Source organism: Mytilus trossulus, chromosome 13 (assembly GCF_036588685.1).
Source record: "Mytilus trossulus isolate FHL-02 chromosome 13, PNRI_Mtr1.1.1.hap1, whole genome shotgun sequence".
NCBI classification, from domain to species: Eukaryota; Metazoa; Mollusca; class Bivalvia; order Mytilida; family Mytilidae; genus Mytilus; species Mytilus trossulus.
The window spans coordinates 55,922,636-55,949,213 of NC_086385.1; the positions used below are offsets into that span (position 1 = coordinate 55,922,636).

General features: G+C 36.8%; 1 protein-coding gene across 1 annotated transcript; it reads left to right on the forward strand.

Moving 5' to 3' along the window:
• Window positions 1–2,010: 2,010 nt before the first annotated feature.
• Window positions 2,011–4,958, forward strand: LOC134694501 (uncharacterized). The gene is made up of 2 exons (XM_063555513.1): window positions 2,011–2,076; window positions 2,651–4,958. Exon 2 carries the CDS (start codon window positions 2,658–2,660, stop codon window positions 4,956–4,958), a length of 2,301 nt encoding a protein of 766 aa, XP_063411583.1. The 5' UTR covers window positions 2,011–2,076; window positions 2,651–2,657.
• Window positions 4,959–26,578: the final 21,620 nt, after the last annotated feature.

The following is a 26,578-nucleotide window of genomic DNA, read 5'->3' on the forward strand; positions in this document are numbered from 1 at the left end:
TGTGACCCTAATTTTATAAAACTGTAAATAGAGGATTTAAAAAAAATTTGATAAACATGCAGGAAAAAAAATACGTATTTTCCTCAATTCATGAACGTTTGATAAATATGAGTTATTTCTATATAAAAAATGCATATTTTTTTAGGATACTTACTTATGAAATACAGAAATTACCGATTATTTAACAAAAAACAATTTGTGTTTATCTTTCATAACAACAAAGTTATGTCTTTCTTTCGAAAAAGAAATTACGGCCACAAATCTGAATTTTGAGCAAATATACAAAATTTTGACCTCATTTCACTCAAAAAGTAGCACATGAAGGTATATTTTTTATTACGACGTATTTGATTTAATCAGGTAAAAAATAGGCTATATGCAAATTTTCACGAACTTGTAAATACAGGATCAAAACTGTATCGTATGCCCTTAAAGGAGCACTAGCTACGATATATATAAAAACATAAAGTATGATTTTTTTTAGATTAATCATTAATTAAATTGGAATAATGAAATAATAATTTGCTTTTAGCAATCAATTTGCTTTAATTTTGTTGAAATAAGCGATTATACATAATTTTTGACTGATTCACTTGCAAGTGAATACGTCATCATCATTCTAACCGGTATTCATGTGAACTTCAATTTAACCCCCTAGCTAGAGACTGACAACGCATGCATTGTACGTGAACTGGTTATTTAAAGAAAAAAAATGTCAACAATGAAAGTGAAACTACGGTAAATCATTTGATTACTAATTCGATCCACATAAATCATTCTTATACGGTTAAAAACAATGAGAAACTTATATTTTTAATCTATAAATTCAAATCAAACAGACCTATAAAAATCCAATTGCACGTGCTGGTTTAACCTATTCATATCTTTATTTGTGTTTACATCGCTTATATGGTCATCTGAGGTCAAATCGATAGTTAATTAGATGGCGTCTGGATTTAAATACACACGAAACGAACCTACATATCATCTACCCCATGCTCTGTAAACTGTTTATTTTAAACGTTTGATAGATTGGATAAATGTTTTACATTGTTATTAATCAAATATGAGAACTTGAGTCAAATTTGTGACCATGAATTTGACAGCTAGTGCCCAAACACAAGCTGTTTTTTTGTTAAAATATTTGTAAATTCTGTTTTATAAGAATGTCCTTTAAATTTGTTCAATTTGTTTTTGAAATAATTCAAATTTATCAAATGTTTACGAATGTAGAAAAAAACGTCAATTGTTTCTGTATATTTATCAAATTAAAAAAAAAAGTGCACTATTTACGTTTTCATGAAAATTGGCACACATAATCTTCTTACGTTATCAAACCAAATGATATTTTTAAAAAGAGAAACTCGTTTTCAAGTTATATAAGCTGGAATGATAAAAATCTGTCAAAAACACCGGCAGTCACATTGAGGGGCAAAAGTAAAACACGCCAATTTCTCCGTGGGGATTGGTTCAATTCATTCCCCCCGGAAAATTGACATGAAGGAAGAATGGCTATAGGACACCGGCCGTCTCTTCTTGAATGACTTACTTAGGGAGCTACAATGTAACATTCAAATTGTAAGCGTGAAAAAGAGGGTGGGGTGGCTATGATGAAATATGTCGTCCTACATTTATTTTAGTTGTAATATTATATATAGATGTTTGTCCTGCCTGTTTATTTTCACACGATTCGCTTTCGTCTTCTCGTCTTTTTTTTTTAAATATCCTGACTAGTTATATATTTCACATAAATTGTCACCCTTTTTTATTTGGCTCATCCTGCCTCTTTTTAATTGAAAAATCTTGTTCTGTTTTTTTCAAATTTCATCCTACCCCTCTCTTTCTCAAAAAATAAATAAATGTTATTTCCCTTATGGTATTGTATATATGGTATCGATGTCATTGGATATCAGTTTAAAGTGTGTATTTGTCTGATAATTATATAATCGATTTATATTTAAAGTGTAGTAAATAGTGTGTGACTTTAAATTGATAAGGATTAAATAAATACTATAGAATAGATTGTAAAAGTAAATGTGTGTATTTCTTATAAAGCGGAACAAACTTGTCGTACAGGTAGGAACGTGGTCATTTACGTTATTAATAAAATAAGAAGATGTGGTATGATTGCCAATGTAAAACAATTCAAACGTGAAAACTTAACTGTCTTTATGTACAAAAAAGCACGAAAAACATATGTACTATTATATCAACAAACGACAACCACTGAATAACAAGCGCCTGACTTAGGACAGGCACATATATGGCATACATGGGTACATACAGAATGTGGCGGGGTTTAACGGGTTGTTCATACATGGTTGTTTTCAAATCTAACAGCTTCGTTTTATCAGGTTGTGGAAGTGAAAGATTCAATAATGTTTCCTATAAAATAATACAAACTCGACATTATTTCATAATAAAAAAATCTACTGATTTAAATTAGAACTGGACACTTATACTCTAATATCTATTTATCAACACCCCATTATTTTCTATTTCTTGTTTACTTAAAAAGTTCTATTTTATTTTTATTGGGCACGTTTTGTACTTTATTATGGAATCGATAACCCAATTCAGACCGTCTATACTAGAATTATAATTTCATTATCAATTCTTGAAAATATCAGGTTATATATTTTCGTTGTAGGAGGTATATGCACTTGAACCTGGTCGACATGTCTTCTGAGGAAAATAGCAGTACTTGTCAATATTTACTAGAAGAACACTTAGTCCTGGTTGACGCGTCGTCTGAAGAATGTACCAATATTATTAATTATTCACCAGTTTCTGATAAACACTTGGTCCCGGTTGACACATCGTTTGAAGAAGGTACAAGTACTATTCATAATCTACCAGAGGAACAATTGGTCCTAGTTGACACATCGACTAAAGGAGGTACCAGTACTCTTAATAATATAACAGAGGAACACTTGGTTCCGGAAAACACGTCGTTGGAAGGAGGTACCAGTATTATTCTTGATTTACCAGAGGAAGTATTGCTGAAAATATTCTCCTATTTATCCCATTATGAATTATTTGTAAATGTGAAAAACGTGTGTTCGATGTGGAAGAATTTTTCTCTTAGTCCTCCTCTATGGAAGAATATTGATTTACAGAAAGAATTAGCAGGTTTTAACATGTTTTTAAGCGATAGTAAATCTACCTTACTATTGGAGAACATTATGGAAGCCATTTCAAATCACGTGATCAATTTAGTATTAGCATCTGATTTAGACTGGGAGGTTTATAATACGACGCTCTTACGTCACGAGTATAATGATAAAACAAATACACTTGCATTTCCTAAACTTCATAAATTAGAAATGAATATGTCAACGGAATACGTAAATTTTACAGTTTTTGAGAAAATAGCTGAACAGGCTAAAAACCTGAAAATGTTGAAGGTTATTTGTAAAGGAATGTCTGCTTATATTAACAGTCCTACCGATTTATGTCATTTAAAAAGTCTTGAAATGTTTGATTTGACAATTGACATGGATGAAGATCATCACGATCATGGTCATATTCAAGTTTCTAATGAAACTTTGAAATATTTATTCCAAAATGTTTCAAATATAACGCATTTCAAATCAACATATCTCAACAGCGACACTGTAAGAACTTTACTGAATAATTGTCCCAAGCTGGAAGCGCTAGCACTAAGTGATTGCCCGGACATTGGTGAGGATGCTTTTGATTCTATACCACTACTCAGTAAAATGAAATCATTGTCAATCAATGGAACATATATCAAGGATAACGATTTAAAAGCTATTGTACAGAATACTCCTAACTTGGAACACCTCTCTGTTCAACATAGTGTTTATATCACTGACGTAGGCTTCTCATTTGTCGGCGTCCTTTGTAAAAAGTTAAAATGTTTGATTATTGAGAAGGATGCATACTCAAAAGGGAGAAATATAACTAACATCGGTATAGACTACATCGCCCGTGGCTGTCCAGAACTACGGGTCATTGTAGCAAAATATTGCGAAGGAATAGATGATAACGGAGTGCACTCGTTAGCAAAGAATTGTAGTAAATTACAGTCGTTAAAGCTGTCAGGATGCCCGGGCGTGACTGATACTGGAATAGACGACCTTTCGAATAGATGCAGATATTTGGAACATGTGAATTTCAATAAGTGTGTTAAAATTACGCATAAAAGTATAAATTGTCTAATCGGTGAATGCCTTTGGTTGAAAACAGCAAAGTTTAACAGCTGCAACTTTATACACAATTTGGACTTTAGATCATTTACGAGTGCACAAGACGCAAACAACATGAACAATCAAAATACAGAAAGGGATTTGAAAAATAGAACAACACTCAACGCACACAATAAGATCCATAACATTGGTCACCACTCCCACATTCGAAAATTAAGCTTGCAATTTTGTCCAAATATAGAAGGAAACTCGATAAAGCAAATTGCAGACTATTGCCCTGATCTCCGGGAAGTGTACCTGACCGGTACTCATATAATTAATGATGAGGCAATACATTACCTACTCAATAAATGTCTCAGTATAACTATTTTGGATATTTCGGGAGGTTCAAGAGTTGGTACATCTAAATTTACCAACACAGTATTATCATCAGTAGGAACTCATGGTCAAAATATAGAAAAGTTGATTATGTGCAAGAATTACAACATTACGAAATCTGGAGTTCTTGAACTACTACACACCAGTCAAAGAGCGATAACTCTTACAGTAACAGTTAAAGTTATTAGCAAAACTGTCGGGCTATTATCATTGAAAGACTGCCAACAGATTATAGTTGAATACGGCAGTAAAAAAGCTGCACTTCAATACACAGGAGAACGATCCACGTATATAGGTTCAATCCCGGTAACCATTAAAAAAGGTTTCTTAAATACAATGAGTAGTGTTCGAACGGCTACAAGTTATAATACAAATGTTGCATGGCGATTTTTTCCCAACTCGAAATAGGTTAACATAATTTATGTATCAATATTCCTTCATTGTATAGGTAAAATTTCTATCCGACACAGCTCATATATAGCCCAGTTGGTCAAGTTCTAGGGCGCTGGACACAGTGTAGGTGATAATGCCTCGATGTCTTATGCAGATGTTAGGGTTCGATTCCCGGTGAGAGAAGAACAAAACTTTGTAAATGCAAATGTTCAGTTCTAACATTATTGAGACGAGGTAAATACACAAATTATTGTTTTAGCCTTGTATAACCACTAGTTATCTAAATGAGAACATACGTAGGACTGGGAGGTGCGATGGGAATGCTGAAGTACAATGGCCACCCTGTAGTGCGGAGGTTTTCATCAAAGTCCGATAATCCTTTCGATGATGTGTGATTGTTCATATTAAGTGTTATGTAAAATATTCTATAGCAATTATGTGTGAAAAATAGATTTTTATAGTCAATATGAAAATATTTCATTCACGTTATGGGAATTTAATATGGATGATAAGACGTGTAGTTGAAATAAAAAATTATCAACATTACTGCAATGAGCCTGTTTACGGTGCATATAAGGATTACTAGTATGTGTATAACATCTGTGTGTAAGTCTCCCTAACGACGATGTTCATGACAACGACATACATGAAAACTGGTCTTGTGAATCATTTAGATAACTAGTGGTTATACGTGACACATTCGGGTGCGGGAACTTCTCGCTGCATCGAAGACCTATTTGTGACCTTCTACTGTTGTCTCTTTGACACGTTCCCCATTTCCATTCTCATTTGTATATGCTATTCATTCATATTAAAAAAAATGTTCACAAACTTATTTGTCAAGGAAGATAAACGAATCTGGTGATATAATGCTTTTATTTTTGTTTTTTATAGACTGAGGCTTTTGTAAATTAGGTGTATGCGAATTTTACGGGGGATGTTGGAATAAAATTTGGTATATTGGTATTCCTTAAGGATCGACCATTACAGGCACTGTCCTTCAACCTTACCTGTAAGATCTAGACCTAGAAAGACACCCAAAATCCAAACCCAAAATGAAATGGCTTATAAACTAAATAAAAAGACATCTTAAAAAAATGTATCACAGATCAAGTAACCAAAGCTTCGGCTCTGACATGAGTTATTGCACAGCTCTGATAATTCAAAGATTATTGTTTTAACTGTCAAGAACTAAATCTAGCAATGCTTTTCTGTCTATTGGATCTCCTTATGTTGATTTTCATCAGAAACATATATATAGTATTTACGTTTTCAAACAATGGGTACTATGTGTATGATGTTAATGGGTTTGCTATCAAAATGCGATGATATTGTGCATGTTAATGAGAAAACTATCTAAATGAGTTCAATACCGATGAGTCTTCTTAAGAACATACTAGTTTATCAAGAAATATATAAATGAACTCTTCATAGATACCAGTAATAAAATTGTGTACAAGAGGTTATTTTCGTCTACGAAAAACTCATTAAAAACGCTCGAATAAAAAAGTTCAGGAGGCTCAATAAAGTACGAAGATGAAGAGCAATGAGGACCCAAAGTTCAACCGAATACAGATAAGGCAATCTATTTACGAGAAAAAAACCTTAGAATTTTGAAAAAAAAGTCTTTTCCATATCCACACGGCGGTAACTATGGACGTTTAATGGTTCATCATTATTATTATTGTCAAATCATACTAACCACTTTGTTTGCAACGAATAGCATACGCAGTTTTAAATCATTGTCAATAAATGGAATATATATCAACGATACCGATTTAAGGATGAAGACCCTAGTTTATGGTCCCATATATCTTCAATGTTAAATTCCTCCATTTCCAATAGGTGCACCTCTTTTGTTTTAAGTTCAAATAATGTGGCAATCATTGCAAACCAAAGCAACACTGTATGATGTTTTGTACTGAAAAAATAAACATATTTTTAAAGGCACATGAGAAAGAACTAATTCCCGGAACGTTATATGGACCAATACATGTACTTCAGATCGGACAAACAGACAAAGTGTACCTACTTTTGAAAATTTGGTGCATTTTTTTTTAATATTGAAATTTATAGTTCCGAAAAAGTTCTACAATGATCATCAGTCTGTCTGTCATTCAGACATGTGTGTGAAGTTAGCAGCCGGTTCGTTATTCGATATTCGATATTCAATATCCAACCGGCTGCTAGCAGTCGGTTGGATATTCAAAATTAAGTTGAAAATAAAAAAAGAATAATACTTAATAACATTAAAAGCATGATTTTTATAGTTAAAAGAACTGATAAGATACGTAGGAAATAGTTTCATGACCTCTTACAGCTGTCGCAAATTCTCGTTGTTCTCGAATATAAACCCTTTTTCTAATTTGCATATTTGTCTAAATGTAATATAGATTGTTGTCAATAAAAAAAAATCAAAGAGGTACAGTACTTTTATACAGGATTTTTCTTAAAAACAAAAACAAAAACCGATTACTCTAGAAAACAATTAGGATTATTTCTATAAATAGAAATATTTATGGAAAGCACATAAAAGAAATATATAGTGAAAAGCTACCTGATACCGCATAAATGAGGGTGAGACCCCCTGGTCTTTCAATGCACACAAAATTTATGTAACTCATAGACTCTGTATATATAAAGGTTGTATCAGAAGGATTGCCCAGAATAATGTCATATTCGATATCTATGGAAGGCTTGTATTGTCACTTTTCAGCAAAAAATTATCAAAATTTTAGGACAAAGGGCACAGGGCAATGGTGAGAGCCCCTTTTTGCTCAAACTTTCTAATATTATGCAGACATTTAGTCAATAGGCAGATACACATGTGACTAATAGGAATTGGGGTAGACTTCCTGTCTTTTATGTTTACGGAGCGCCCAAAGTGCCAGTTGGATATTCAAAATATATAGTGAAAAGCTACCTGAGACCGCTTAAATGAGGGTGAGACCCCCCTTGTCTTTCAATGCACACAAAATTTAAGCAAATCATAGACTCTGTATATATAAAGGTTGTATCAGAAGGATTGCCCAGAATAATGTCATATTCGATATCTATGGAGGGCTTGTATTGTCACTTTTCAGCTAAGAATTATCAAAGTTTTAGGACAAAGGGCATAGGGCAATGGTGAGAGCCCCCATTTGCTCAACCTTTCTAATATTATGCAGACATTTAGTCAATAGGCAGATACACATGTGACTAAAAGGAATTTGGGTAGACTTCCTGTCTTTTATGTTTACGGAGCGCTCAAAGTGCCAGTTGGATATTCAAAATATATAGTGAAAAGCTACCTGAGACCGGTTAAATGAGAGTGAGACCCCCCTGGTCTTTCAATGTCCACAAAATTTCAGTAAATCATAGACTCTCTATATATGAAGGTTGTATCAGAAGGATTGCTCAGAATAATGTCATATTCGACATCTATGGAGGGCTTGTATTGTCACTTTTCAGCCAAAAATTATCAAAATTTCAGGACAAAGGGCACAGGGCAATGGTGAGAGCCCCTTTTTGCTCAAACTTTCTAATATTATGCAGACATTTAGTAAAAAGACAGATACACACGTGACTAATAGGAATCGGGGTAGACTTCCTGTCTTTTATGTTTACGGAGCGCCCAAAGTGCCAGTTGGATATTCAAAATATATAGTGAAAAGCTACCTGAGACCGCTTAAATGAGGGTGAGACCCCCCTGGTCTTTCAATGCACACAAAATTTAAGTAAATCATAGACTCTGTATATATAAAGGTTGTATCAGAAGGATTGCCCAGAATAATGTCATATTCGATATCAATGGAGGGCTTGTATTGTCACTTTTCAGCCAAAAAATATCAAAATTTTAGGACAATGGACACAGGGCAATGGTGAGAGCCTCCTAATTGCTCAATATTTCCAATATTATGCAGACATTAAGTCAAAAGGTAGATACATACGTATCTAAAATGAATTTGGGTAGACTTCCGCTCTTTTATGTTTACGGAGCGCCCAAAATGCCAGTTGGATATTCAAAATATATAATGAAAAGCTACCTGAGACCGCTTAAATGAGGGTGAGACCTCCCTGGTCTTTCAATGTCCACAAAATTTAAGTGAATCATAGAATCTGTATATATAAAGGTTGCATTAGAAGGATTGCTCAGAATAATGTCATATTCAATATCTATGGAGGGCTTGTATTGTCACTTTTCAACTAAAATTAATCAAAATTTTAGGACAAAAGACACAGGGCAATGGTGAGAGCCCCATAATTGCTCAATCTTTCTAAAATTATGCATACATTTAGTAAATAGACAGATACACATGTGAATAAAAGGAATTTGGGTAGACTCCCTGTTTTTTATGATTACGGAGCGCCCAAAGTGCCAGTTGGATATTCAAAATATATAGTGAAAAGCTACCTGAGACCGCTTAAATGAGGGTGAGACCCCCCTGGTCTTTCAATGCCCACAAAATTTAAGCAAATCATATATTCTGTAACTATAAAGGTTCTATCAGAAGGATTGCCCAGAATAATGTCACATTCGATATCTATGGAGAGCTTGTATTGTCACTTTGCAGCTAAAAATTATCAAAGTTTTAGGACTAAGGGCACAGGGCAATGGTGAGAGCCCCCTTATTGCTCAACCTTTCTAATGTTATGAAGACATTTAGTAAATAGGCAGATACACGTGTGACTAAAAGGAATTAGGGTAGACTTCCTGTCTTTTATGTTTACGGAGCGCCCAAAATGCCAATTGGATATTCAAAATATATAGTGAAAAGCTACCTGAGACCGCTTACATGAGATTGAGACCCCCCTGGTCTTTCAATGTCCACAAAATTTAAGTGAATCATAGAATCTGTATATATAAAGGTTGCATCAGAAGGATTGCTCAGAATAATGTCATATTCAATATCTATGGAGGGCTTGTATTGTCACTTTTCAACTAAAATTAATCAAAATTTTAGGACAAAAGACACAGGGCAATGGTGAGAGCCCCCTAATTGCTCAATCTTTCTAAAATTATGCATACATTTAGTAAATAGACAGATACACATGTGAATAAAAGGAATTTGGGTAGACTCCCTGTTTTTTATGATTACGGAGCGCCCAAAGTGCCAGTTGGATATTCAAAATATATAGTGAAAAGCTACCTGAGACCGCTTACATGAGGGTGAGACCCCCCTGGTCTTTCAATGCACACAAAATTTAAGCAAATCATAGACTCTGTATATATAAAGGTTGTATCAGAAGGATTGCCCAGAATAATGTCATATTCGATATCTATGGAGGGCTTGAATTGTCATTTTTCAGCTAAAAATTATCAAAGTTTTAGGACAAAGGGCACAGGGCAATGGTGAGAGCCCCCTAATTGCTCAACCTTTCTAATATTATGCAGACATTTAGTCAATAGGCAGATACACATGTGACTAAAGAGAATTTGGGTAGACTTCCTGTCTTTTATGTTTACGGAGCGCCCAAAGTACCAGTTGGATATTTAAAATATATAGTGAAAAGCTACCTGAAACGGCTTAAATGAGGGTGAGACCCCCTTGGTATTTTTTAAATATTTACAAAATTTAAGTAAATCATAGACTTTCTATATATAATGGTTGTATCAAAAGGATTGCCCAGAATAATGTCATATTTGATATCTATGGAGGGCTTGTATTGTCACTTTTCAGCTAAAATTTATCAACATTTTTGGACAAAGGGCACAGGGCAATGGTGAGAGCCCCCTAATTACTCAACCTTTCTAATGTTATGCAGACATTTAGTCAATAGGTAGATACACATGTAAGTAAAAGGAATTAGGGTAGACTTCCAGTCTTTTATGTTTACGGAGCACCCAAAGTGCCAGTTGGATATTCAAAATATATAGTGAAAAGCTACCTGAAACTGCTTAAATGAGGGTGAGACCACCTTGGTCTTTCAATGTTTACAAAATTTATGTAAATCATAGACTCTCTATATATGAAGGTTGTATCAGAAGGATTGCTCAGAATAATGTCATATTCGAAAACTATGGAGGGCTTGTATTGTCACTTTTCAGCCAACAATTATCAAAATTTTAGGACAAAGGGCACAGGGCAATGGTGAGAGCCCCTTTTTGCTCAAACTTTCTAATATTATGCAGACATTTAGTAAATAGACAGATACACACGTGAATAATAGGAATTGGGGTAGACTTCCTGTCTTTTATGTTTACGGAGCGCCCAAAGTGCCAGTTGGATATTCAAAATATATAGTGAAAAGCTACCTGAGACCGCTTAAATGAGGGTGAGACCCCCCCTGGTCTTTCAATGCACACAAAATTTAAGTAAATCATAGACTCTGTATATATAAAGGTTGTATCAGAAGGATTGCCCAAAATAATGTCATATTCGATATTAATGGAGGGCTTGTATTGTCACTTTTCAGCCAAAAAATATCAAAATGTTAGGACAAAGAACACAGGGCAATGGTGAGAGCCCCCTAATTGCTCAATCTTTCCAATATTATGCAGACATTAAGTCAATAGGTAGATACATACGTAACTAAAAGGAATTTGGGTACATCCTGTCTTTTATGTTTACGGAGCGCCCAAAGTTCCAGTTGGATATTCAAAATATATAGTGAAAAGCTACCTGAGACCGCTTAAATGAGGGTGAGACCTCCCTGGTCTTTCAATGTCCACAAAATTTAAGTGAATCATAGAATCTGTATATATAAAGGTTGCATTAGAAGGATTGCTGAGAATAATGTCATATTCGATATCTATGGAGGGCTTGTATTGTCACTTTTCAACTAAAATTAATCAAAATTTTAGGACAAAAGGCACAGGGCAATGGTGAGAGCCCCCTAATTGCTCAATCTTTCTAAAATTATGCAGACATTTAGTAAATAGACAGATACACATGCGAATAGAAGGAATTTGGGTAGACTTCCTGTTTTTTATGTTTACGGAGCGCCCAAAGTGCCAGTTGGATATTCAAAATATATAGTGAAAAGCTACCTGAGACCGCTTAAATGAGGGTGAGACCACCTGGTCTTTCAATGCCCACAAAAATTAAGCAAATCATATATTCGGTAAATATAAAGGTTGTATCAGAAGGATTGCCCAGAATAATGTCATATTCGATATCTATGGAGGGCTTGTATTGTCACTTTGTAGCTAAAAATTATCAAAGTTTTAGGACAAAGGGCACAGGGCAATGGTGAGAGCCCCCTAATTGCTCAACCTTTCTAATGTTATGCAGACATTTAGTAAATAGGCAGATACACATGTGACTAAAAGGAATTTGGGTAGACTTCCTGTCTTTTATGTTTACGGAGCGCCCAAAGTGCCAGTTGGATATTCAATATATGTAGTGAAAAGCTACCTGAAACTGCTTAAATGAGGGTGAGACCCCCTTGGTCTTTCAATGTTTACAAAATTTGAGTAAATCATAGACTTCCTATATATATAATGGTTATATCAGAAGGATTGCCCAGAATAATGTCATATTCGATATCAATGGAGGGCTTGTATTGTCACTTTTCAGCTAAAATTTATCATAATTTTTGGACAAAGGGCACAGGGCAATGGTGAGAGCCCCCTAATTACTCAATCTTTCTAATATTATGCAGACATTTAGTCAATAGGTAGATACACACGTAAGTAAAAGGAATTTGGGTAGACTTCCTGTCTTTTATGTTTACGGAGCGCCCACAGTGCCAGTTGGATATTCAAAATATATAGTGAAAAGCTACCTGAGACTGCTTAAATGAGGGTGAGACCCCCCTGGTCTTTCAATGTACACACAATTTAAGTAAATCATAGACTCTGTATAAAAAGGTTGTATCAGAAGGATTGCCCAGAATTATGTCATATTCGATATCTATGGAGGGCTTGTATTGTCACTTTTCAGCTAAAAATTAATCAAAATTTTAGGACAAATGGCACAGGGCAATGGTGAGAGCCCCCTAATTACTCAATCTTTCTAATATTATGCAGACATTTATTCAATAGGCAGATACACATTTGAATAAAAGGAATTTGGGTAGAATTCCTGTCTTTTATGTTTACGGAGCGCCCAAAGTGCCAGTTGGATATTCAAAATATATAGTGAAAAGCTACCTGAGACCGCTCAAATGAGGGTGAGACCCCCGTGGTCTTTTAATGCCCACAAAATTTAAGTGAATCATAGAATCTGTATATATAAAGGTTCATTAGAAGGATTGCTCAGAATAATGTCATATTCGATATCTATGGAGGGCTTGTATTGTCACTTTTCAACTAAAATTAATCAAAATTTTAGGACAAAAGACACAGGGCAATGGTGAGAGCCCCCTAATTGCTCAATCTTTCTTAAATTATGCAGACATTTAGTAAATAGACAGATACACATGTGAATTAAAGGAATTTGGGTAGACTTCCTGTTTTTTATGTTTACGGAGCGCCCAAAGTGCCAGTTGGATATTCAAAATATATAGTGAAAAGCTACCTGAGACCGCTTAAATGAGGGTGAGACACCCCTAGTCTTTCAATGCCCACAAAATTTAAGCAAATCATATATTCTGTAAATATAAAGGTTGTATCAGAAGGATTGCCCAGAATAATGTCATATTCGATATCTATGGAGGGCTTGTATTGTCACTTTGCAGCTAAAAATTATCAAAGTTTTAGGACAAAGGGCACAGGGCAATGGTGAGAGCCCCCTAATTGCTCAATCTTTCTAATATTATGCAGACATTTATTCAATAGGCAGATACACATTTGACTAAAAGGAATTTGGGTAGACTTCCTGTCTTTTATGTTTACGGAGCGCCCAAAATGCCAGTTGGATATTCAAAATATATAGTGAAAAGCTACCTGAGACCGCTTAAATGAGGGTGAGACCCCAAAGGTCTTTCAATGCACACAAAATTTAAGCAAATCATAGATCCGTATATATAAAGGTTGAATCAGAAGGATTGCCCAGAATAATGTCATATTCGATATATATGGAGGGCTTGAATTGTCACTTTTCAGCTAAAACTTATCAAAGTTTTAGGACAAAGGGCACCGGGCAATGGTGAGAGCCCCCTAATTGCTCAACCTTTCTAATATTATACAGACATTTATTCAATAGGCAGATACACATGTGACTAAAAGGAATTTGGGTAGACTTCCTGTCTTTGATTTTTACGGAGCGCCCAAAGTGCCAGTTGGATATTCAAAATATATAGTGAAAAGCTACCTGAGACCGCTTAAATGAGGGTGAGACCCCCCTGGTCTTTCAATGCACACAAAATTTAAGTAAATCATAGACTTTCTGTATATAAAGGTTGTATCAGAAGGATTGCCCAGAATAATGTCATATTCGATATCTATGGAGGGCTTGTATTGTCACTTTTCAGCCAAAAATTATCAAAACTTTAGGACAAAGGGCACAGGGCAATGGTGAAAGCCCCCTAATTGCTCAATCTTTCTAATATTATGCAGACATTTATTCAATAGCTATAGGCAGATACACATTTGAATAAAAGGAATTTGAGTAGACTTCCTGTCTTTTATGTTTACGGAGCGCCCAAAGTGCCAGTTGGATATTCAAAATATATAGCGAAAACCTACCTGAGACCGCTTAAATGAGGTTGAGACCCCCTGGTCTTTCAATGTCCATTAAATTCAACCAAATCATAGATTTTATTTATATAAATGATTATATCAAAAGTGGAATATTCTTGAAAGGACTGTTTGCTGCAGATTAGATCAGACCAGAACCCTAGGCCTAGTAGAATCGATGACATAGTTTCAAATACAAACTGTCACTATACATGCTATAGGTTGAAGGGAAAATATACAGACCTTTATCACGCACCTTCACACAGCTCACACAACCACCCCTTTTGATGTAAAATCCAGGTCCAAATGCATTGTTGGTCGCTATTTCACACAGACAACTTCGGGCTCCAACACCTCATGCTGACATGAATTGTTTTCGCTAACATAGGAAGGGCTCGCATTGCCCTTTCCGCTAACATGGATAGGAATCCACTTTCTTTTTGAATGTTTTTATTCAATTGGTTAGTGCTTTTTTCCACTAGAACCATTTTGTAGGAGCTTGGTGATCTTTTCAATCTGTCGCGGGGTAAGCAACATCTTGTGTTCACCTTGCAGGTTTGTATGGGATAAACGAATGTTGACCGGGAAACCTTTTTTTTCTGCTCTCGGTAATATTTACTTTTATAAAGTTCAAACCGTATTTCGATAGACTATTTATTCATGCCTCGCGAATATGGAAGCGGATGTTGAGATGTTCTCTGCGGAGATTGTGGAGTATCGCTGTCTGGATCGGTGAGGTATGTCTGCATGCGATTGATAGTTCTCAAGATCACGGGTAAGTACACCATATTTTGGGGGGGTTTGAATGATCTTTACCCCGGGATTGATTGCGGGGGGGGGGGTGGAAGCTTCAGATAGTGGACTGTTGGGTGCCGTGTATGTAGCTGCTATTGATGATGCCACTGTTCACCAGGATGCTGTTGATGTTTCTGATGCTAACAATGTATTCACTCTCTTTGTAACATTTGTTGCCAGATCAAATGTGTAGAGCTGTCTCTTAAATCCCAATGTGGTGTTCGATTCCTTAAATTGTAGTTGGGGGAGGGGGTTGAACCGAGTAAAAATGCGACTGTCGTTTCCAGAGACAAGGATGGAAAACCCTTGTTTTTGGTCTATGTTGTGGACGATTTGCTGCAACAGTGTGGTGTCCATTTATTGATTAAAACACGACGTTCAACTACTGACCGACGTATTCGAACCTGAGGCCTAGGACTCCTACGAAGATTGGAAGTGCAAATGCTTCGGTGTTGACGGGAACATAACGCTCGATTTCCGCTCGAATCTGGATGTCCGCTCGGACTAATGACTTACATCGATGACACACAGCGGCTATATGTCAATGAAATCAGAGGGGTTGACACCACCGTTACTGAGGAGGGTGTCAATGTTGAAGAATTTCTTTCTGAAGTCTACATCCTCCTTGAACACTATGGCAACCTTGTTTTGTGAGAAAAACGGCATTAAAGTCGACGGCTGGGGTTAAAGTCATAAAACTTTGCTCAGTGCTCGGAGCACAAAAATCATGCTCGAAACACAAAATCCAGCATCTTGATTGGTTGATACTTGAGTCGGAGTACAAAAATCGTGCTCGAAAGTTTTATGACCGCAAGGCCTGAGCTTTGAGGGTGACATTGATATTTTGCAATCGACAGCGATTGAAGACGGAAGCATTATGGGTTTTGTCATTATCTCTGTCGGTTCGAAAGGCAACGATAATATATCTTGGCTTTTCGTGACCACTATTGGCAGCTAGGCGGCAGTTAAACTGTGAGGCTTGGGGAACGGCTATGAAATCACACTGTGTCATGCGAAATCAACAGAGGATCGTGGATTTTTTCTGGATGGTTTTGTACAGTTGCATCTTGTTTTCGTCTGCAGGAGTGACGCTCCAGAGTTGGTAAGTTGGGCGCCGGCTTAAGGTTCGAATTCGTGAACCTAGTATTAATATTTTTGAAGACTTTCATCGAAGGTCAACCCTCCTGTGACTGTAAGGATGTCAGACATTATGTATTTATTTATAGCATTGGAGGAAGTTGGGATGGTACCGATGCCACGAACAGAGATGAGATTGTTTAACTGGGTTTGGTTGTTGGGCTGTTGATTGGGCTTGCTGCGTTGGTCAATGGGTTTTCGAGTGCGGGTCACTTTGTCAACGACATGGTTGACGACTACAACTTACCACTCCTATCATGGCTGCATTGGTGGCAGTGCTCATAGGCCTGCTTTTCAATGTCTTGGCAGCAGAGGAGGTGAACATGCGACCAGCGATACTGGCGATAGTGTCAAAAAACTTCTACCACCGTATGCATACTTTCGAGCAAAAGCTTTCTTAATTGAGGATATTACGATGGAGTTGCTTATATTCCTTGATGCTAATGTGTTCAGCTTTCTTTATGGCATCGATGATCGCCATAATCGCGTTGCGCACACCATTGTTTCAAGCACGGTATGCAGTGTTGCACAGATCCAAGCGATAGAGGAGCTCGTCAAAGTTGGAGGGTAGAAACACGGTTTGAAGTCCGCTACAATGCCTATCTAACTTTAGTTGTGAGACACAATCTTTGTCCACTTTTAGATTTATCGCCTTTAATAGGATTCTCGAGAGGGTTAATTGCCTTGAAACATGGCACCGGAACTGTTCAGGATCTCTGCATAGTGGACAAGGTCTTAAAAACTTCGGGCTCGAAAGATTCTGATTTCTTTTTCACCATGAGTTCACAGTGGTTAAGGGTTCCTTTGTACCTCACTCCATCCACGAAAATATCATCGCTGTCAGAAGTAACTGGTTAGCTTCTGATGAAGATACCATCGTTTTCAGTTCGAGATCCAAAGGTGTGGTCGGCGAAGGATCGTAACTGATCTTCAAATACTGCTGTGCTCGAAGTCCGAGGATGGTGTCTATAGGTGGTGCAATGGGTAGTGGATAGTCAAACGGTGGCGGTGGAGGATGGAGGGCTGTCATTGCTACAGGAAGGTAAACGATCGTTTAGGTGATCGGTGAAGCTGCCTCTCGCTGAGCCTCAACCACAGGCTTAGCACCTTGGAAAGGTCCCTGTTGAGTCCAATATTCTCGAGGCGATGCTGCATGTTACTGGCTTGAATCTTCCGCCTGATCTCTTGCAACTCCCTGGCGAGCGCCTCACACTGTTTATGGACCTATGGGTGTTACGGATAGAAAAATACGGACTGTCAAACATATAAATACCATATAAAACATGCTAAAAACAATCTAAATGTTCATATAACCCCACTAAGGAGGCTATATTATTCTTCAATTATCTAAAAATCTATTTCATTGTACACAAACTTTCATATTTAAAAAAATCACCATGGCCATTGCGATACTAAACCTCTAACTGTGTACTGCTACAGAACCTTATCGTTTTTGGTTTCAACCTTATCGGTAAATCAAAGCACTCAAAGTCCGCGTACACTACGAAAGGGACTCTCATCGGGTGGGTGTTGTTGACAAAAGTCAGCTGGTATGTCCCTTCTTTGGGCAGCTCTGATCTTGACTGCCTTGTGGTTGACGCAACACTCATTGTTGGTTTTCAGAAAATCCTTGCTATAAACGTGGTTCAAGCACATGTAGCCTTTAATCAGCAGTAAGTTGAGTTCTCTCTCCCGCTGTTCACCAACGTTTGAAATGTGCAGCGGGTATAATTCACTATCATCTATTCTATATACATTAACCGCCAGGGTGGAATTTGCCTTCTGAAATTAATTAATATCCTTAAGGCTTACCAGATTGAGCTCTGAGTAACCCTGTCCGTTTGTTTTGGGTCTACAAGCAAAGCCGAAAGTATGGCCCACTTGAAACACTCCTCGTCGTTATTATTCGCATTGATTTCAGCCTTCTTGGATTTGATCCACGCCGGCTAATCAATGTTCTGTGACCTACCCAGCGGTCGTTGGTAATATTGACTTGAAATTTTACAATTGCTTTCGATGTCCAGTCACTTCTTTCAGAGGTCCACTGTGTAATCTTCTCTCCGATCTTTTCATCCATCTTCTCAAGGGTTTCAAGCAAGTCCGTGATTGAGGGGGAAATCTGGTTTCGCGAGTGAAAGTATCCCACGTTCTCATCATCCATCTTACCTGTTGGGTTAATCTTCACAGTGCAGCATCACATTGACTTGTTATCCTTTCAGTGCCCAATCGTCTATAAGTTCCACCCTTGACATTTGAGAGACCTCAAGGAAGGTCTGCACCTCCATGTCAATAATAGGGGTCATCTTTCAGGTAGTAAATACAACTTTAAAGTAGTTTTGTCAACGGTTAAACGGTTAACCGGTTAATCGGTCGAACGACCGAATACCAAAAACGCTAACCGGTTAACCGGACTTTTTTCAATAACTATAGATTTGATAAAAAATTGTGTTGAAAATCAAATCATTAAATAGTTATGTTTTATTTAAAAATTGTCGTCGTGGTAATTAGTTTGACAGATCAATTGTCCAGTATATTTATTGCTATTGTTAATCCTAAAAACATAAAATTATTTAGAGTTCGGGGCAGGATCTTTAAGAAACATTATTAGTAAACATGTTTTTAACAGTAACTTTAAATCAGTAATGAGATTTAATTTTAATAATTACTTCATTATTTCGTTTTTGATCTAACATTGTGTTTACCTACATTTACAAGTGCAACCTTCGTAGAGCAAGGGTTAGTCTTACTTTAAATTCAAAAATTGTGAAATGCAAACCAATGTGAATGTTCTCAATGTATACGTGAAAGTGCGAGTAACATGCTTAAAGAAAAAAAAAGTAAAAACAGGAAAGAAACATGTCGTACAGCATGAACAATGACCTATAGTTGTCAATTGTTGTGTCATTTTGGTCTCTTGTGAAGAATTGTCTCATTGGCAATCATACCACATCTTCTTTTTTTATAATTTATCATTTCAAATTGAAACTCACCCCACTATTTTCGGAAACAACTAGAGAAAAGGAAATAATAATAGGTTTTAGACATATGACATATTAAATTCTACGAGATTAAGATTCATTTTTGAATTTTTAATCTGAAGTTGGTACAAGCGCTATAGTTGATACGGTGTATTTGAATATTAAAAGTCAAACTTCGCGATTATCCGAGTAACCGGTTAGGCAAAAGTGTACGATTTGACAACACTACTTTAAAGGCTTTCTTCAGTGGATGTATCTCAATTTTATCCCCAATGATTTCTTATCTTCTCTGATCTGTTCCTGTAACTTCTCCAGTAGTCGATCTTTCGACATCCTGCTAACCTCTATCAACTCATGCTGTTTGGCTTGGGTGATAATATCCTTCCTAGTATAGGGTTGGGACAACGCTAAAAACTGTTGGTCTTCGTTCCGATCAACTGATCCAACTGATCCTTCCTCATCCGGGAGTACCATCGGCGGTGGTTCATTTTGCCAATACCACTCAGGGCTTTGACGTTTTCAACAACTAATTCCAGCTATTAATAGCTATTGGATCGATGTCTTAATCTTTATAACAATCCAAAATAAAATCAATTTGTTTCACCCAAAACTAATATCCACGATTGAATGGTTTTTAGACCCAGCTTTTGATTTTTCGATCCTATCGTCCATATCAAAATATATAAAATTCGTGGTAATCATACCCGGTGCGCCTGGTTTTTTCATCCCATAGCTCACAATTTGCCGAGCTCAATCCGTCTCTCTCTTTGTCAAGACGGTGGTCAGCTGCTTGTTTAATCTCTCACAACTCCAAGTGGGGATAGTTGCCCCCTTCCAACATAAGGTTAAAATTTCTGCCTAACTATTAACTAAATGTCTGCTTGGTAATACAAAGATTGAGAGATTACATGGCTATCACCATTACCCTGTGACCTTTGTCCTAAAATTCTGATAATTTTTAGCTGAAAAGTGACAATTTAAGCCCTCCATATATATCGAATATGACAATATTCTGGGAAATCCTTCCAATACAACCTTTATATATACAGAGTTTATGATTTAATTAAATTGTATAGACATTGAAAGATCAGGGGGTCTCACCCTTATTAAAGCGGTCTCAGGTAGATTTTCACTATATATTTTGAATATCCAACTGGCACTTTGGGCGTTCCGTATACATACAAGACAGGAAATGTACCAAAATTCATTTTAGTCTCGGTTGTATCTACCTATTAACTAAATGTCTGCATAATATTAGAAAGATTGAGGATCAGAGGGCTCTCATCATCACCCTGTGCTCTTTGTCCTAAAATTTGGAAATTATTTGACTGAAAAGTGACAATCTTAGCCCTCCGTAGATATTGAAGATGACGTTTTTCTAGAAAATCTATCTAATACAATCTTTATATATACAGAGTCAATGATTTGGTGGAATTTTATGGACATTTTAAGACCAGGGGGGTCTCAGCCTCATTTAAGCGGTCTCGGGTATGTTTTCGCTATATATTTTGAATATCCAACTGGCACTTTGGGCGCTCCGTAAACATAGAAGACAGGAAGTATACCCAAAGTCCTTTTAGTCACGTTTGTATCTACATATTGACTAAATGTCTGTTAAATATATGAAAGATTGAGAGATCAGGGGGCTCTCACCATCACCCTGTGCCCTTTGTCCTAAAATCTGGAAATTTTTTGACTGAAAAGTGACAATCTTAGCCCTCGGTAGATATTGAAGATGACGTTTTTCTGGAAAATCCTTCTAATACAATCTTCATATATGTAGAGTCAATGATTTGGTGGAATTTTATGGACATTGTAAGACCAGGGGGGTCTCAGCCTCATTTAAGCGGTCTCGGGTATGTTTTCGCTATATATTTTGAATATCTAACTGGCACTTTGGGCGCTCCGTAAACATAGAAGACAGGAAGTGTACCCAAAGTCCTTTTAGTCACGTTTGTATCTACCTATTGTCTAAATGTCTGTTAAATATTAGAAAGATTGAGAGATCAGGGGGCTCTCACCATCACCCTGTGCCCTTTGTCCTAAAATTTGGAAATTTTTTGACTGAAAAGTGACAATCTTAGCCCTCCGTAGATATTGAAGATGACGTTTTTCTGAAAAATCGATCTAATACAATCTTTATATATACAGAGTCAATAATTTGGTGGAATTTCATGGATATTGAAAGACCAGGAAGGTCTCAGCCTCATTTAAGCGGTCTCGGGTATGTTTTCGCTATATATTTTGAATATCCAACTGGCACTTTGGGCGCTCCGTAAACATAGAATACAAGAAGTGTACCCAAAGTCCTTTTTAGTCACGTTTGTATCTACCTATTGACTAAATGTCTGTTAAATATTAGAAAGATTGAGAGATCAGGGGACTCTCACCATCACCCTGTGCCCTTTGTCTTAACATTTGGAAATTTTTTGACTGAAAAGTGACAATCTTAGCCCTCCGTAGATATTGAAGATGAGGTTTTTCTGAAAAATCCATCCAATACAATCTTTATATATACATAGTCAATGATTTGGTGGAATTTTATGGATATTGAAAGACCAGGAAGGTCTCAGCCTCATTTAAGCGGTCTCGGGTATGTTTTCGCTATATATTTTGAATATCCAACTGCCACTTTGGGCGCTCCGTAAACATAGAAGACAGGAAGTGTACCCAAAGTTCTTTAGTCACGTTTGTATCTACCTATTGACAACATGTCTATTAAATATTAGAAAGATTGAGAGATCAGGGGGCTCTCACCATCACCCTGTGCCCTTTGTCTTAAAATTTGGAAATTTTTTGACTGAAAAGTGACAATCTTAGCCCTCCGTAGATATTGAAGATGACGTTTTTCTGGAAAATCCATCGAACGAAATCTTTATATATACAGAGTCAATGATTTGGTGGAATTTTATGGACATTGTAAGACCAGGGGGGTCTCAGCCTCATTTAAGCGGTCTCGGGTATGTTTTCGCTATATATTTTGAATATCCAACTGGCACTTTGGGCGCTCCGTAAACATAGAAGACAGGAAGTGTACCCAAATTCCTTTTAGTCACGTTTGTATCTACCTATTGACTAAATGTCTGTTAAATATTAGAAAGATTGAGAGATCAGGGGGCTCTCACCATCACCCTGTGCCCTTTGTCTTAAAATTTGGAAATTTTTTGACTGAAAAGTGACAATCTTAGCCCTCCGTAGATATTGAAGATGACGTTTTTCTGGAAAATCCATCTAATAAAATCTTTATATATACAGAGTCAATGATTTGGTGGAATTTTATGGACATTGTAAGACCAGGGGGGTCTCAGCCTCATTAAAGCGGTCTCGGGTATGTTTTCGCTATATATTTTGAATATCCAACTGCTACTTTGGGCGCTCCGTAAACATAGAAGACAGGAAGTGTACCCAAAGTCCTTTTAGTCACGTTTGTATCTACCTATTGACTAAATGTCTGTTAAATATTAGAAAGATTGAGAGATCAGGGGGGCTCTCACCATCACCCTGTGCCCTTTGTCCTAAAATTTGGAAATTTTTTGACTGAAAAGTGACAATCTTAGCCCTCCGTAGATATTGAAGATGACGTTTTTCTGAAAAATCGATCTAATACAATCTTTATATATACAGAGTCAATAATTTGGTGGAATTTCATGGATATTGAAAGACCAGGAAGGTCTCAGCCTCATTTAAGCGGTCTCGGGTATGTTTTCGCTATATATTTTGAATATCCAACTGGCACTTTGGGCGCTCCGTAAACATAGAATACAAGAAGTGTACCCAAAGTCCTTTTTAGTCACGTTTGTATCTACCTATTGACTAAATGTCTGTTAAATATTAGAAAGATTGAGAGATCAGGGGACTCTCACCATCACCCTGTGCCCTTTGTCTTAACATTTGGAAATTTTTTGACTGAAAAGTGACAATCTTAGCCCTCCGTAGATATTGAAGATGAGGTTTTTCTGAAAAATCCATCCAATACAATCTTTATATATACATAGTCAATGATTTGGTGGAATTTTATGGATATTGAAAGACCAGGAAGGTCTCAGCCTCATTTAAGCGGTCTCGGGTATGTTTTCGCTATATATTTTGAATATCCAACTGCCACTTTAGGCGCTCCGTAAACATAGAAGACAGGAAGTGTACCCAAAGTCCTTTTAGTCACGTTTGTATCTACCTATTGACAAAATGTCTATTAAATATTAGAAAGATTGAGAGATCAGGGGGCTCTCACCATCACCCTGTGCCCTTTGTCTTAAAATTTGGAAATTTTTTGACTGAAAAGTGACAATCTTAGCCCTCCGTAGATATTGAAGATGACGTTTTTCTGGAAAATCCATCGAACAAAATCTTTATATATACAGAGTCAATGATTTGGTGGAATTTTATGGACATTGTAAGACCAGGGGGGTCTCAGCCTCATTTAAGCGGTCTCGGGTATGTTTTCGCTATATATTTTGAATATCCAACTGGCACTTTGGGCGCTCCGTAAACATAGAAGACAGGAAGTGTACCCAAATTCCTTTTAGTCACGTTTGTATCTACCTATTGACTAAATGTCTGTTAAATATTAGAAAGATTGAGAGATCAGGGGGCTCTCACCATCACCCTGTGCCCTTTGTCTTAAAATTTGGAAATTTTTTGACTGAAAAGTGACAATCTTAGCCCTCCGTAGATATTGAAGATGACGTTTTTCTGGAAAATCCATCTAATAAAATCTTTATATATACAGAGTCAATGATTTGGTGGAATTTTATGGACATTGTAAGACCAGGGGGGTCTCAGCCTCATTAAAGCGGTCTCGGGTATGTTTTCGCTATATATTTTGAATATCCAACTGCCACTTTGGGCGCTCCGTAAACATAGAAGACAGGAAGTGTACCCAAAGTCCTTTTAGTCACGTTTGTATCTACCTATTGACTAAATGTCTGTTAAATATTAGAAAGATTGAGAGATCAGGGGGGCTCTTACCATCACCCTGTGCCCTTTGTCCTAAAATTTGGAAATTTTTTGACTGAAAAGTGACAATCTTAGCCCTCCGTAGATATTGAAGATGACGTTTTTCTGAAAAATCCATCCAATACAATCTTTATATATACAGAGTCAATGATTTGGTGGAATTTTATGGATATTGAAAGACCAGGAAGGTCTCAGCCTCATTTAAGCGGTCTCGGGTATGTTTTCGCTATATATTTTGAATATCCAACTGCCACTTTGGGCGCTCCGTAAACATAGAAGACAGGAAGTGTACCCAAAGTCCTTTTAGTCACGTTTGTATCTACCTATTGACTAAATGTCTGTTAAATATTAGAAAGATTGAAAGATCAGGGGGGCTCTCACCATCACCCTGCGCCCTTTGTCCTAAAATTTGGAAATTTTTTGACTGAAAAGTGACAATCTTAGCCCTCCGTAGATATTGAAGATGACGTTTTTCTGAAAAATCCATCCAATACAATCTTTATATATACAGAGTCAATGATTTGGTGGAATTTTATGGATATTGAAAGACCAGGAAGGTCTCAGCCTCATTTAAGCGGTCTCGGGTATGTTTTCGCTATATATTTTGAATATCCAACTGCCACTTTGGGCGCTCTGTAAACATAGAAGACAGGAAGTGTACCCAAAGTCCTTTTAGTCACGTTTGTATCTACCTATTGACTAAATGTCTGTTAAATATTAGAAAGATTGAGAGATCAGGGGGCTCTCACCATCACCCTGTGCCCTTTGTCTTGAAATTTGGAAATTTTTTGACTGAAAAGTGACAATCTTAGCCCTCCGTAGATATTGAAGATGACGTTTTTCTGGAAAATCCTTAGAATAAAATCTTTATATATACAGAGTCAATGATTTGGTGGAATTTTATGGACATTGTAACACCAGGGGGGTCTCAGCCTCATTTAAGCGGTCTCGGGTATGTTTTCGCTATATATTTTGAATATCCAACTGGCACTTTGGGCGCTCCGTAAGCATAGAAGACAGGAAGTGTACCCAAAGTCCTTTTAGTCACGTTTGAATCTACCTATTGACTAAATGTCTGTTAAATATTAGAAAGATTGAGAGATCAGGGGGGCTCTTACCATCACCCTGTGCCCTTTGTCCTAAAATTTGGAAATTTTTTGACTGAAAAGTGACAATCTTAGCCCTCCGTAGATATTGAAGATGACGTTTTTCTGGAAAATCCATAGAATAAAATCTTTATATATACAGAGTCAATGATTTGGTGGAATTTTATGGACATTGTAACACCAGGGGGGTCTCAGCCTCATTTAAGCGGTCTCGGGTATGTTTTCGCTATATATTTTGAATATCCAACTGGCACTTTGGGCGCTCCGTAAGCATAGAAGACAGGAAGTGTACCCAAAGTCCTTTTAGTCACGTTTGAATCTACCTATTGACTAAATGTCTGTTAAATATTAGAAAGATTGAGAGATCAGGGGGGCTCTTACCATCACCCTGTGCCCTTTGTCCTAAAATTTGGAAATTTTTTGACTGAAAAGTGACAATCTTAGCCCTCCGTAGATATTGAAGATGACGTTTTTCTGAAAAATCCATCCAATACAATCTTTATATATACAGAGTCAATGATTTGGTGGAATTTTATGGATATTGAAAGACCAGGAAGGTCTCAGCCTCATTTAAGCGGTCTCGGGTATGTTTTCGCTATATATTTTGAATATCCAACTGCCACTTTGGGAGCTCCGTAAACATAGAAGACAGGAAGTGTACCCAAAGTCCTTTTAGTCACGTTTGTATCTACCTATTGACTAAATGTCTGTTAAATATTAGAAAGATTGAGAGATCAGGGGGCTCTCACCATCACCCTGTGCCCTTTGTCTTAAAATTTGGAAATTTTTTGACTGAAAAGTGACAATCTTAGCCCTCCGTAGATATTGAAGATGACGTTTTTCTGAAAAATCCATCCAATACAATCTTTATATATACAGAGTCAATGATTTGGTGGAATTTTATGGATATTGAAAGACCAGGAAGGTCTCAGCCTCATTTAAGCGGTCTCGGGTATGTTTTCGCTATATATTTTGAATATCCAACTGGCACTTTGGGCGCTCCGTAAACATAGAAGACAGGAAGTGTACCCAAAGTCCTTTTAGTCACGTTTGTATCTACCTATTGACTAAATGTCTGTTAAATATTAGAAAGATTGAAAGATCAGGGGGGCTCTCACCATC

Excerpts from the sequence above, each read along its gene's own strand:
- LOC134694501 (XM_063555513.1), top strand. The coding sequence starts at position 2,658 with ATGCACTTGAACCTGGTCGACATGTCTTCTGAGGAAAATAGCAGTACT.